We start from the raw sequence: 13,776 nt of genomic DNA, 5'->3' as shown, positions 1-13,776 counted from the left end.
TATTTAAAAGAATTTTTCTTACATGCGCGGTTTTCTCATTTGCTTTTCAATCTAATTATAATTAGATCTTCCATCCGATACGTCGCGTCCATCGAAAACCGGGGAGCGGATGGAAGATCTAATTAGATTGATTTCCTTTTATATTTTTCTCTCAATTGTTGCATCCCGATTAGGAAATTCTGGGTAATTGCAGTTTACTAAGGAACTATTTGATGTTGGTAACTGATGCTACTTGTTGGAGTGCACTCGGGCTGTTTACACATATGTGAAAAACACGTAGATTTGGTTACGTTTACGGATAGCAAAAAAAAAAAAAAAAAAAAAAAAAAAAAGAAAGAAGAAAATTCCATGCAGGGTGTTGAGACAGGTAGCATAGAACATTATGACTGCCGTATTTGGCATTAATTTAGCAAACTGATTTTTTATGATTATTTTTCCTATATAGGAGGCCGAATAAATATACAGTGATTTTTTCTTAATTGTTTTTTAATTTACCAATAACGGGTCAATTTTTAATCAACATTAGGGTTCAACTTTTAAAATATGAAATGACAAACAGTGTAATTATAAGATTTATAACGTATTTAACTCGGGATGTTTTTTTTTTCCTCTACTGCTCTCGTTTTTTTCATTTTCTCTTTAGATTTGTCTATTTCTTTAGCTTAGTATGCCCGACAAGACCCAGAATTAGATGAATGAATAAGAATATGAAAATGATTATTGTTTCACTGAAGATAATCATCAAATCACAAAGCAAGCTAAAAGTGTTCATGCCATAGCTTTGAAGTAAACTGTTCATTCATCTAACTTCATTTTACGATGATAGAAAGATGCTCAAATTTTCATTGGATTATAATGAAAGCATTTACACAGACCTGTCCTTCTTATAGATCTACGTCTATGATTTATGGTAGTCATATTTCCATATTATTTAGAAAATATCATGAATAATTCACTAGCATCACGACAATAATTTTGATTAGGAAAAAAAATCACACACTATTTATGAAATGTTGGACGTTTCATAAATATCGGTAATGATGAAATATTTGGGTACTCAACAATAATGGGTATCGGCACATCAACAATTGAAAAAAAAAACCCATTAAGAAACAAGATCAAACGTTTAATGTTTGATAAAAAAAACAACAACATTTAATTCACGTAGTTTTCATCAAGACCCCCTCCCCCTTAAAGGGACTGGTTCACGATTTTTGAAAAAAATATTTTTCATTTTTGATGTTAAACTTGAAAAATATAAATCATTTAATGTTGACAGCCAAACTTTTGACCTTCTGAATGCAAAAATAAAAGTAATATTTAGCCTTAAATCTGTGTTAATATATACAAACAAACTAGTAAAATATTAATTTTGTAATATAAAGCACCTTAATTTTTGATAGTCACAAATTTTAACATTTAGATGACACATTTTATCCAAAGAATGCTTGAAATGTGAAAGATAATAAACTTAGATCAATATCCATTGCTTTTGAAAGTTTTATAAACAATAACATACTGCAATCTTTGTTTACAAAACAAATAATAAACTCTGTGAAATAAGTTTCTGTTACATGTATAATGTATAACCTAAATTTTGATGTGAAACCGTTTAAACACATTAGACAGTAGATTTTAATTATTAAAAGTGAAAAACAAAATTTTGGGGGAAATCGTGAATCAGTCCCTTTAAAACTTAATGTGATGAATGTTCACCCAAATCGATTATCATGCAATAAAACAATAGAGCTCAATAACAATATATACATTTTCTAATGTTTATTAATAAATGTAGTTTTTAAATGTCACTTTAAATGTTCAGTAAATGTAATAAATGTTATTTCTAAACATTTTTAAGTTCGATGACTGAAACTTTGCGGGAGTTTTTTAACCCCCCCCCCTTCCCCTAAAATATTTGAATTAAGATTTTTATTAGACATTGAGCTTTTATGATCTTGTCCCAAATATCTAAGACCAAAACCTGGCATCCTGAAATGAAATTATCACTTTCGATTTCGATAAAGTTTCTTTCTGTTTATGTGTCTCTGAATCTGTCTGTCTTTCTTTCCCATCCTCATGATGAATACTTGAAAATCTTTCTCTCTGTCATATTTTGAAAATGAAATACTTGGATTATTGATTCTCAGCTCACCGCTTATTTATGATATTAACACATTTTACCAACCATATTGGAGTATGGTCAATGAAAGTATATATTTATAATATTTCAAGTAGATTTATAACTCTTGATTCCAACGGTAATTTCCAGTAATCATGCATAATTATACAGATGCTATTTTTTTTTACATAGTTGTAAGGCCTAAACGTTGCTAAAACAGTAATTCATGAACCCAAGAGAAGACTTGAACATTTTATCAAATATGACAGTTACTTGTGATTGGTAATCACGACGTCTTTCTTTAAAAGTATGCAAAAAATGACGTCATATTGTTCACTATGACGTTTTAAAACTGTTTTGCTTGGAACAGCTCATTTGAAATCTATTTATACAAAGATTTTTGGTCCATACTGTACATTGTCAATATAAACAAGGTTTAAACTAGTTTTAGATGATGTGTATTAAACTGTTGGATTAACCAATTTACCTTTATATTGGCATTATTATTGCATATTTATGATTTTATAAGCGACAGGGACATTTCATTTGTACACATTTATAGAAAATTAAGACAAGATTCGGTTTACAACTGTGTATCATAGCCGGCCTAGTACTGCATTTTATTCGGTCCGGTTGCTGTTTACATTTCAATGACCCGAACTGGATTTGTTCATAAACTGATATTTTTTAGATTGTAATTATTAATACATTATATCATTGTGGTCGCTAAAACAATAACAAGTGCATTATAAGTTGAGATTAATTTTCTTATATCACTGTATGTACAATTCGTTGCTGTGCGTTACATGACGATCCGCCTGTGCACAAACGTCAAAATCAGACGCCTGATTAGATATAAAAAAAAAAAAAAAAAGAAATTGGTCACAGCCAACAGCAACAACCACAGCCAACGGCCAGAACGAAACATGCACAATTACTTCTTTTGAAGATAATCTATCTCTAGTTTACTGCTTTTTGTGGCCGATGAATGTGGTCACATGGAATTTTCTCCTAAAAGGTAGAAAAAGTGAAGAAAATCGTCCATTTTCCGGATTCCGGATAGGTTTGAATAGTACTCAACATTACAAGAGACCTAGATCCGCCGATATGTTTGTATATATAAGTACTAGGGATCATCAACTTCATATATATCAATGATTTGTATTGATAATTGTTCTTCATTTTTGAAGTATTTTACAGGGCCTAGTTATGATAACAAACGTACCTAGCTCTTTTGGAAGAAATCGTGAAGCAGTCCTTTTAAGATACCGAGTTCGAATTGCGGTATGGACCCACTGTAATTATGGGAGTATTTCGCATTTGCGTTTGATTTTGGAAATGATGTGATATTATGTTTGAGTCGGAAAAAATGAAATTATCTGGTTTTTACAGTAAATTGAAATTATAAATGTTGAAGAACAAAAACTATAAACAAACATGTCATATCACTAATCTTATATTATATGACAATATACTTCGAGACTAATTACTTTAAATGCACTTCAACGTCAGTGAACAAACACCCCTCTTAATTAAATGTTCTTAGAAAGTTGGTTAATTTTTTTGTGTAACAAACTTACCCCCTGCAGAAATTTTGATTGTTTCATTGACATAATCCTTTTCAGTAGCATTAAATATCGTAGATGGGAATATCTAGAAATAAAAATATTTGATATAATATGCACATTACAAAGTCTGAAATATATTCTTGATTTATTCGGTGAATCTGAGAAAATCGATGTATACTTGGAAAAAGTATGCATTTTCCGGCAATATCTGTTTTATGCTAGTCGAAAAAATGTCCGGTTCGTATGAAAGCGTCTCAACCTGAAAGAAGTCAAGATGTAGTGAATATACATTACAATCTTCATCTCATTATGCATTGATTTAAACATTTATTTGATGTAGACACACTAACCTGACCAGTTGGTTTCCCTGTAGAATCTACAACCCAGTACTGTATGAAATAGTTTCGTATTATTCCGTTCCTATTCGTCTCTGATGGTGGCACCCACGATAACGTAACTTCACGCGGAGCAGTGTCATTTTGAACTTGAGAGACTTTGAAAATTCTCACTTTTCCTGGAGCTGTTATTCAAATACATTGTGAACTCTTTGTAAAAATTTACAAAGATATCACAGATTCATAAACCCATTGAGCAATGTGTTGGATTGTCTGAGAAACAAAATCACCATTTAAGCCAATTTCAACAAGGAATTTGTAACATTTTATTGAAACGTTTATCACTAATTGTTACGTCATGGTGTTTACCTCAGATATATGTAGTTAAGTCTGATGGTGAACCTACTCACCACTTTCCTTGGTACGAATGATTACTGTAGTAGAATTTGGCCCAAATGGATCAGTGATAGCAGAGATTGTTACACTGTAATTCCAATACGGATGCAGGTTGTGTATCGTACATGATGTGTTCGTATACCCTAAAAGTCAGTTTGATTTATACCATTGAAATATATAAATCTTTTCATTTTCGTACATAAGATTTGACTACATGAAGTATCATTGATTGCTATTATGATAAAACCTTTTGTTAAACAGCTTGATGTATTTCTGTTGTTTCTTGAATCGAGTGCATCGGCTCTGTAATACGTCGGACCAGTTTGCAAAGTCGGTAGTTCCCATCTCAGGAAAACAGAAAACGGTGTGGTGTTAAATGTCACGTTTCCGGGCTTCTTGGCAGCTGTATCAAAACAAGAAATTTGCATTGAAGATACAGAAGTACTGAAGTCGATAATAGCATTGAATAACAATTACATATCAAATACGCATTTTTGCCCCCATACATATAGCCTCAACTGAATTCTAAAAGCTGTATTCACGATTTTAAAGATCTGATAAGAAGGGAAAAGTTCGCTTATACAAGTACTACCCCATACCTTCAGTGGATGTATTCACTGCTTGTGATTTAACGGATTCACCAGCAATGTCCACACCGACAACTTTAGCTGAAATGTTAAAGGAATATCGCCGATAAGGAAGAAGATCAGTTACAGTGTAAGATGTGTCGTTGGATGGGGTTTGTAATGGATCGGCTTCCAACACGCTCCCGCCAATCACTTTGATTAGGTAATGTTTAATTATTCCATTAGGTTGACATGGTTTTCTCCAAGTTAGTGGAACGCTTCTAGATGTTAAATGTCCCGTGTTAATGTCTCTGACAATTCCTGGAACTAAAAGACAAAAAAAATGATAAATTAAATTATGAGTAAATGTCAGAAACGTTTTAATCAAAATGCAGTAAAATAGTTACCGTCAGGTTTTGTGCGTATAGTTTTGGATTTGCTATAATTCCCACTTCCAGCAGAGGTAGCCATTCTTACTCGTATTGTGTAATCCCAGTAGCTGTACAGATTTTCAAGAGAGAAACCGTATATTTCCCCTAAGGGATTGTTTATTTGTACAACTTTAGTTCCTGTTTCATATTTCAAATTCTCGGAAAGACATGTATTCTGCGTTTTGTATTCATATTCGATATCTAAACGAATAATATGTCCATTTGGAAATCCTGGGGTTTGAAATTCTAGTGAAATTTCCGATTGTGAGGCACTCCTTTCCCGAAGATCCGTGGGTTGTGATGGCCCTAAAATAAACAAAAGGTGAAAATTGAACGGTACTTAGAATTACAAATAGTTGAAATTTAATACTTACATGTAGTTATAACACTTTTCACTTTTTAATTCAAAACTTACTGTCCTCTGATGTTCTAACTACTGCGCTCGAAACCGGTCCAGACCCAATTAATGTGAATGCAAATACAGAGACGTTATATTCCGTAAAGATCGTTAAATTGTGAACAACAATTGAATAATTTCTGTTGTTGTTTTCCGTGAAGCTGATTGATTTTTGCTGGGCACATTTCTCAGATTCCAGGCGAATAGTTGATATCTAGAAAATAATGCCAAACTTCCATTTCAAAGATTTACTTGTATGTTAAGTTTATTATCAGTGGAAGTACATACTATTTCTAAATATTCAATTTGCGTGTTTTATATAGTAATATATGTTTACTAAGAAGGATCCAAATCATAATTCACTTTTAAAGAAGTTAAAGAAATATTTTGGAACTATATGGAACGGACACAAGTGGATAATGTTAAACTGTAGGAATGATAAAACATACCTGATCTGGATCTCCTTTCAACTTAGCAGAATCATCTTCATGTTTTTTTATACAATGGCTACAGTTCATTTGTATTTTTTGCACACAGTCTGAACGTAATTGTACAAGAACTTCGTATTTGTTAATGATACCATTTGGGGAAATGGGTTTTCCCCAAGAAACAAATACAGAGGTTGATGAAATATTCGTCGCCTGAAGATTGGTCACCATGCTGGGAGCTGAACACAGGATAAATAGAAAAAATAAACAGTCTAATTATCAAAAGAAAGAGTTTCAAATAACAGCCAAAGGGAACTGGGAATCAATGTTTTTAATGAAAATTAAAAACATAGAAGACAAATTCTTAGCAGAGTTAATTATAAACTATTAAACAACTTACTGAGTAATAACTTCCTTCTTTAACAATTGAATAACACTTTTGAGCAGTTCATGGTCAATATGAACGGATTTGGATTTTCTGGATTCACAGAATTGCCAGAAATCCAAATCTGTTTATATTGACCATGAACAACTCAGAAATGCTGTTCAATTTTTACATTTATATTTATTGTCTGAATCGCCGTTTGTTTACATTGCTTATATAAGTCATGGAATATTCCTGGGGCAGTTTGCTTATTGAAACAGTGTCCTGGAATGTGAACTTACACCTAAAAATATAGTGCATATAAATTGAACAAAATGGATTGATAATTCAATGCGTAAGAGTTTAAGGAAAATACTTTTTAAAAGGAAACTTTTACAATAAAAGTAACTTTAATATTTTATCCTGAATTTAAGTGACTCCTGGGTAGTGCGGAGGCCGTTTGTTCGGTCTGAATAGCGGGACGTGCCAAGGATTTGAAACAGGTGAATAGATTTGTGCACTTCTTATTTTCTGACCCGGAAAAAACAAAGATATTTTTCTTTTTGTTGCACAAAACGAACTCCTTAAATCCGCCCCTGTCACAGTTAGTCAAAACATATACATGGCGTCACACATCATCTTACCCTGCCCTTTATCAACATTGTACAGTGAAATGTATTTTGGAGCTAGAGACCACAAAATTGGGATGATAATCCATGTAAATTATTCACATTCTTAATCCAAGGTGTGACTCTGCGAGATCTTCGTAACACATATTGAATTTTCATTAGATTATTACGCTCTCCAATTTTCAGTTGCGTGCTTTTAAATAGTTCATGATCCATTCATGGCCAATATGAATTGGTTGCTTCATAGAGGAAAATGCGATTTGTAATATAAATATTAGTAAATGGAATAATAATGTAACTAATTAATGCAAACTGTGTAACAGTGAGATAGAAAACACACATCACCTCATTTTGAATGCATTAATGTACAACACGATTTCAGGCTTATTTTTGAATTTCAATATTATTTAGAAACATATTGTTGTTGGTTTCTACGCAGATGATACTAAATTGACATAGATGTACAACTATTATCTATCTTTTATTGCTCTCAGAATTTATAAATGTATTGTAGAATTGTACACGTAGATGAAACAAGGGATTTTGTAATTTTTTTCTATCAAGGAATACACTAGATCCCACTGTTACGTTCTGTCGCTTTTACATAAAACCAAGGAAAAGAAATTCCTTCAAAATTTTGTCTCTAAACTGTTATCATACTATTATGAATCTATATAAGTTTGTATCAATATCCTCTGATGGGGGGACAGTCCCTCAGTTGTAGAACAAGGGGTACTTCCTTGGACTTTTTATCATCGTGTGTACCCCCTTGTATAAAAAGAATACATTCAGTAATCCGTGTACTTTATTTGTAAATGTAAAAAAAAAAAAATACGATCAACGATTTATTTTTCTTTTGTATTCTTTTTTCCTTCGTATATAAATAATTGTATTGCTCTCTATTTTTACGGTTGGATACACATGTATGAAAGGTGAAGATAACGAACAGTGATCAATCTCATAACTCCTATAATCAATACAAAATAGATAGTTGGGCAAACACGGACCCCTCGATATACCAGAGGTGGGATCAGGGGTGCGTTTTACAAAAGAACTTACGACCAACTTTACTGGGATTTTCCAGTTTATTGTAAGATCATTCACTCCAAATGCAAAATATTTTTAAAAATATTGAAAATTAAGCCTCAGAAAAGTTTTACTTCATTCATTTAAAGTAATAACTGTGTAATACAATTTAAGACTTGTGACTTTGTCATAAGTTGGTTTGTAAAACGGGTCCCATGTGACTAGGAGGAGTAAGTACTCCCTGTCGACCATTCACAACCCGCCATCAGCCCTATGTATGTATATACAACTATTTTGTATTCCTAATTTTCCTTAATAATTTATGAAGTATGTAGTACACTATAAAATGTTTTCTAGATAATACATTTGCCTAATCCAGGGTCCCCTGGCACCCCTGGTGAGGACTATGTAAGGGGTCTCAGAGTAAACTTTACCCCTGATTATTGTATAATATATGCAATTTGGAAAATAAAATATTTCTACTATCAAAGCAAAATCTATCAAAAGAGCTAAAATTGTGCGATGTACAATTGACAAACTCTCAACTATTGATATCTGGGTTTCAGATATGAACCTAAGGCGTGTTTCAGCTCTAAAACTAAATTATGGAGATTTTTCAAAAATTCTCAATTTTGGTTAATGTCACGAGTGTGACTATAAGGATGGATTTATATGGCAGTGAGCTCAACAGTAGAATAGGAATTGTTTTCATAAATTATAGAGGGCGAAGCCCTCTCACGTCCCGATAATCATAACTGTGTTGTAATACACTGTGATTGTTGTAAATAACATTTCAAAGTCTTTATTTATAGATACCGCCATCATGGTGTATACTTTTCGGAATATCACGCCCGATTTTTATTGTAACTTCTCTGCACAGTGTTCCATCATTGATATCTGATGTTTATATTGAAAGTTGTTATACTGTATAAAACTCTCGGAATGTTATTTATTACAATTTATGTATATTATTTATTGTTATTGTTAAACATATACTGTTCAAGTTTATCGCCGGTGATAACGGAGATCTGCCGATGATACCGGAGATATGTCGGTCATCCCTAGGGAAGCGCGCGGGTTTCCGGGGGAACGCTCAGGGAATATATAGAGGAGAACGAGGCATTGCCGGGGACCCGGGGTTTAGCTTCTAAGGTTAGAGGATGTTTATTTTTATTCTCTGATTTTTTCCAGTAGGACTTTAGTTATTTCTTTTATAATAATTTCATTTTTTTATCGTAATTTATACGGGTTAATCTCGTATTACGAGTTATTAGAATATTATTTAGCGTAAAACGTTTATAACGGGTCATTCTCGTTATCAAACGATTAAATAATATTGTTACGGTTTAACTAAAAGTTATTCTTGAAGTCTTTCCGTGTAAATAATTTATTATCGTTGATAGTTCTTTGAAATTTAATCATTCTAAATCGATAATTGTTTACAGTAGCAATATTCAGATATCTTAACATAGAGAGCTAAATCTATTACTTAAACGATTTTATAGATACTAGATTGTATAAATTTTAAGTTAGAAATACTTTGGTCATTCTAAGGTATTTCTAGATTTTATTTAATATTCACTAATCGGGTCATTCTCGTTTAGTGAACCCCCACCCCACCTTATCGTAATTAAGGTAACACAAAGGTTGAGCTGTATGCACGAGTCTGGGTGATTCCCGTCTCATGTAGTTATTTATATTAATTGATTACGAGCTATCTGTTTGTAGTTGTGTTAATATATAGGAAACTTCTTGGTTTCCAAGTTAATAAAAGAGGTTAACTATAACAAGTCTTATCATTTCAACCGAGAGAATACAACACAGATAATTCTTGTGTTAAATAGGTAGGTGATATTTGCGAGTTATTCTCGCAAATTAACAAAGTAATTACACGGGTAATTCCCGTTTCGCTAATTACCAACGTACTAGGGTGGTAACCATAGTTGCGGGTTATTCTCGCAAATTAACAGAGTAATTACACGGGTAATTCCCGTTTCGCTAATTACTAACGTACTCGTGCAGAAACCACCAACTCGGGTCCGTTACAGTTATTATGTACGAATGCCCGAACTATTGTTAAAAATCCTCTTTTATTGTTACATGCCCTTAATGTACCCATTATTTACATGTACCTGTTTCACGAGTGTAAACCTGTAAATATGATATCGGTCCATCGCCTGCAGTATTTACAGCTGCTATGGTGATATTGTGGAAAGTTCCTGAAATTTAAAGATAACTTTTAAGCCACATGACATTTTATGATAACCGTATCTCTTAACCATTATGCTAAAATTAATCATTTTAAGGAACCTATTTGAACATTAATTTCTTACCTGTTTGTAAATTTTGAAACGGGTAGGTATTTTGAAAGGCATTTACTAAATATGAGTGAACCGATCCTTGATCTTGTGAGATTGTTAACTTGTAATGGAGTATATCTCCATTAGTACACATCGGTTCCACCCATTTAACATCAATGCTACCTTTGGTAACTTCTGTGACTGCAAAATACCTTACTTTTCCAGGCTCTGCAATTAAAAAATCATCTTATATATAGCTTAGACATGCTCCAAGAACAAGATAAACTCAACTACAGCACATGTAAATAGGTTATATTTTTTCAACAACGAAATCAAATCACCATGAACATGATCCCCTCAAAACAATAAAAATATGGTCGCATGAAAATTAATGACTGCTGCGAACTTAAATAAAACAATGAGAAGTCGCCTTAACTAATTACATACAGAGTGGAAAAATAGCATTTATGTCACCACTCATCTTGAAGAGTAAATCAATATTTGATATCAACATTAATAAGGACCATTCAAGGAAGACAATTATTGTGTTTACTGACTGAGTGGAGCATGTTTAATAAAATTCAAATCTAAAAGTGAAAGTAGCCGTTTTGGAGGATAAAAAAGTAAGAAGACTACAACATATTCTGAATTTTACGGTGGCTGGTTTAGGACAGGTGAAAGAATTTATTTTCAAAATTCATTCCCACGAAATAAAATTCGTTCCCATGAAGTAAAATTCGTTCCCACGAAATCAATTTTGTTCCCGCGAAATAAAATTCATTCCCACGAAATAAAATTCGTTCCCACAAAATAAATTCCGACTATATAATTTGCGAAATGCTGATTTTAAACGAGACTGTTGGAACCCCTGCACCATCAATTCGTTTGTCACTAGCCTGCTTCGATTTAAAAACTGACCATACGCAGAACAAGCTCTTGGGTATCGAATCAGTTGAGATGTAAAGACCATATACAGGTGATAATGGAATGTTGCTACATGAAAGACTATATTTTCAGTGTGTCGAACTCCGTAGTAAAATTTAATTTTATTCCCTCATTTCAAAAATTTGAAAGTACTGACCGTAGAAAGCAAGAAAAGATGTTCAAACTATGGAATCAAGTCAAAATTGACAAAAGTAACGAAGTACTGTGTATTTCCATGATATTTTGATCTTGCTAACCCTGTAAAGGTCATTTAAGATGCCCTAACTCTAATAAGTTCTTAGGGAGAGAATTGAGAAAATGATTTTTTTTTTCATTTCTAATATTTTCATTTCATGTCATTATGCATCGTATTACTCTAATGTTATCCCAAGAAAATATCACAATAATCCGAGTGATAGAAAGATCAATCAATGTACAAAAATCTAAAATAATCAGAGGAAATTCTGTCAATCTTATATCTTATTGAATTTTCCATTGCGTTCTACTTTTCAAAAAGACAGCAGATGTGCACACGCACACACACACACACACACACACACACACACACACACACACACACACACACACACACACACAGAGTAATATTATATAGAATCTATACTTCCTCTAATGAAATTTCGAGGTACTTTGGAATGAAAAGATTGTGACTTTGAGCTGGGCATGACCAAAACAACCCAGTACCCATGACACCCATTTTTGTGTGTCAAAATAATGATTACATTATATAGTTGTTTGATACAAAATATTATATCACAACTTGTTCAATAAGTATGAGAAAATTCCATTAATAAACATATGGCTTACTTTACTTTCCACAGAATGTGATTTTCTCTTACACATTCTGGCTTTGAAATTAAATTCGAAACGGAAATGCAGATTCGCTTTTCCTTAACATAGCATATGCGTAGAATTGGTTGCTTTGATTCAATGATCAAACTGTTCAAATTCAATAATATGCAGATACCTGTTTCTAATGATTTCACGGTCACCTGGAGTGGGTCACTAGGCAGTTTCCCAGATACGGCAACTATGGAGACGTTGCAGTATGTCCCTGGGTTAAGGCCGGTTATATTTACAGCATTTATTAAGTCTGTGGGTTTGGAAACTGCGACACTAGGAGTACAAGGCGTGCAGGAACTGTTTTCACATGAACAACGTTTCTCTACGGTATACTTCTCGACATTCCCATCTAAGTGAGTCCATTCTATAGCTACGTAGGAGGTGTCATTGTAAATTCTAACATTATCTGCAGGTATGGTGGGTCCTAAAAAATATATACCTTGATAAAGAAACTACTTTGTATAATCTTACTTTGAAATTATCATATATTGCCAAACACCTTATCCATTTATCCCCTGGTGACATATAAGCATTAGAATGACAATTTATATAATTACTTTAAAGTGGATGATTTCGTTTTACGTTTCAAGAATTTGTTCAAAGCATGACATATATACTTTAATTGCTATCTAAAGTATAACCTTACTGGTGTACGCCGTTTTTGTACAGCCTTTTAAACTATGAAGATCTGCGATTCCGATCGAATATATCGTGACAGTGTGCGATGATCCTGGTGTCAGATTGGACAATTGTTTAACAAATGAATCTGTAATTATGGCATTCTTCTGTGTGTCAGTGGCTGTGTATTCCACTGCATACCCCTTAGCATCCACAGTTTTCATAGCAGTAAGATTTAGCGTAAAGTTGTGGGTTCCAATCCCTGAGATAACAGCTGATGTGCAGTCAGGGTTATTTGGTCCTTCACAAATATAGAAGGCATCATGCATTACAACCATATCGTTTACAAAAAAGTTATTCGTGTTGGTTTGAATCTATAAATATATACAAAATGATAAGAATGAAAAAGTATCTCATTTGATTTGATTTTCTTGAAAGTAAATTAAAAATTCGTCGCCTTATCTCAACATAGATATTCATTTATTAAGTCTTATTATGATGTTTGATGAATTACACGGGAAAATATATAGCAAGAAAATTCAATATCAAACTTAAACAAAACAAAAAAAAAACCCAAAAAACCGCACAAAACTAACATGTGAAAAAACAATCGACTTAAATATCATTATTATTCCTCTACTGATTTTTCAAAATTACCGTAATATGACTGATTCCCTGCAGAAAGGTGTAACAGTTCAATAAACTGATACACAGTTATTCGAAAACTTTGCAGAATCTTTTTATATATGAAAGTTCTAATATCTTCCGAATGGAATAAGGAATATTCAACATTAAAAGGAATAACATCACGAGT

General features: G+C 32.7%; 1 protein-coding gene across 1 annotated transcript in view; it reads right to left on the bottom strand.

Moving 5' to 3' along the window:
- The window catches only part of LOC130053561 (receptor-type tyrosine-protein phosphatase H-like), a 412,921-nt gene that overhangs the window by 29,809 nt on the left and 369,336 nt on the right, over positions 1–13,776 (bottom strand). Inside the window, exons 5-16 of the mRNA XM_056160901.1 lie at positions 12,469–12,768; positions 10,593–10,787; positions 10,392–10,478; positions 6,262–6,479; positions 5,831–6,026; positions 5,392–5,721; positions 5,018–5,311; positions 4,666–4,821; positions 4,433–4,561; positions 4,038–4,207; positions 3,866–3,946; positions 3,700–3,772 (exon numbers count right to left, since the gene is read on the bottom strand). Coding sequence (XP_056016876.1) covers positions 3,700–3,772; positions 3,866–3,946; positions 4,038–4,207; positions 4,433–4,561; positions 4,666–4,821; positions 5,018–5,311; positions 5,392–5,721; positions 5,831–6,026; positions 6,262–6,479; positions 10,392–10,478; positions 10,593–10,787; positions 12,469–12,768 — 2,229 coding nt within the window. The remainder of the gene's footprint in view (positions 1–3,699; positions 3,773–3,865; positions 3,947–4,037; positions 4,208–4,432; positions 4,562–4,665; positions 4,822–5,017; positions 5,312–5,391; positions 5,722–5,830; positions 6,027–6,261; positions 6,480–10,391; positions 10,479–10,592; positions 10,788–12,468; positions 12,769–13,776) is intronic.

This window comes from Ostrea edulis, chromosome 3 (assembly GCF_947568905.1).
Source record: "Ostrea edulis chromosome 3, xbOstEdul1.1, whole genome shotgun sequence".
Lineage (NCBI taxonomy): Eukaryota > Metazoa > Mollusca > Bivalvia > Ostreida > Ostreidae > Ostrea > Ostrea edulis.
This window is presented reverse-complemented; position numbering and strand designations above follow the sequence as displayed.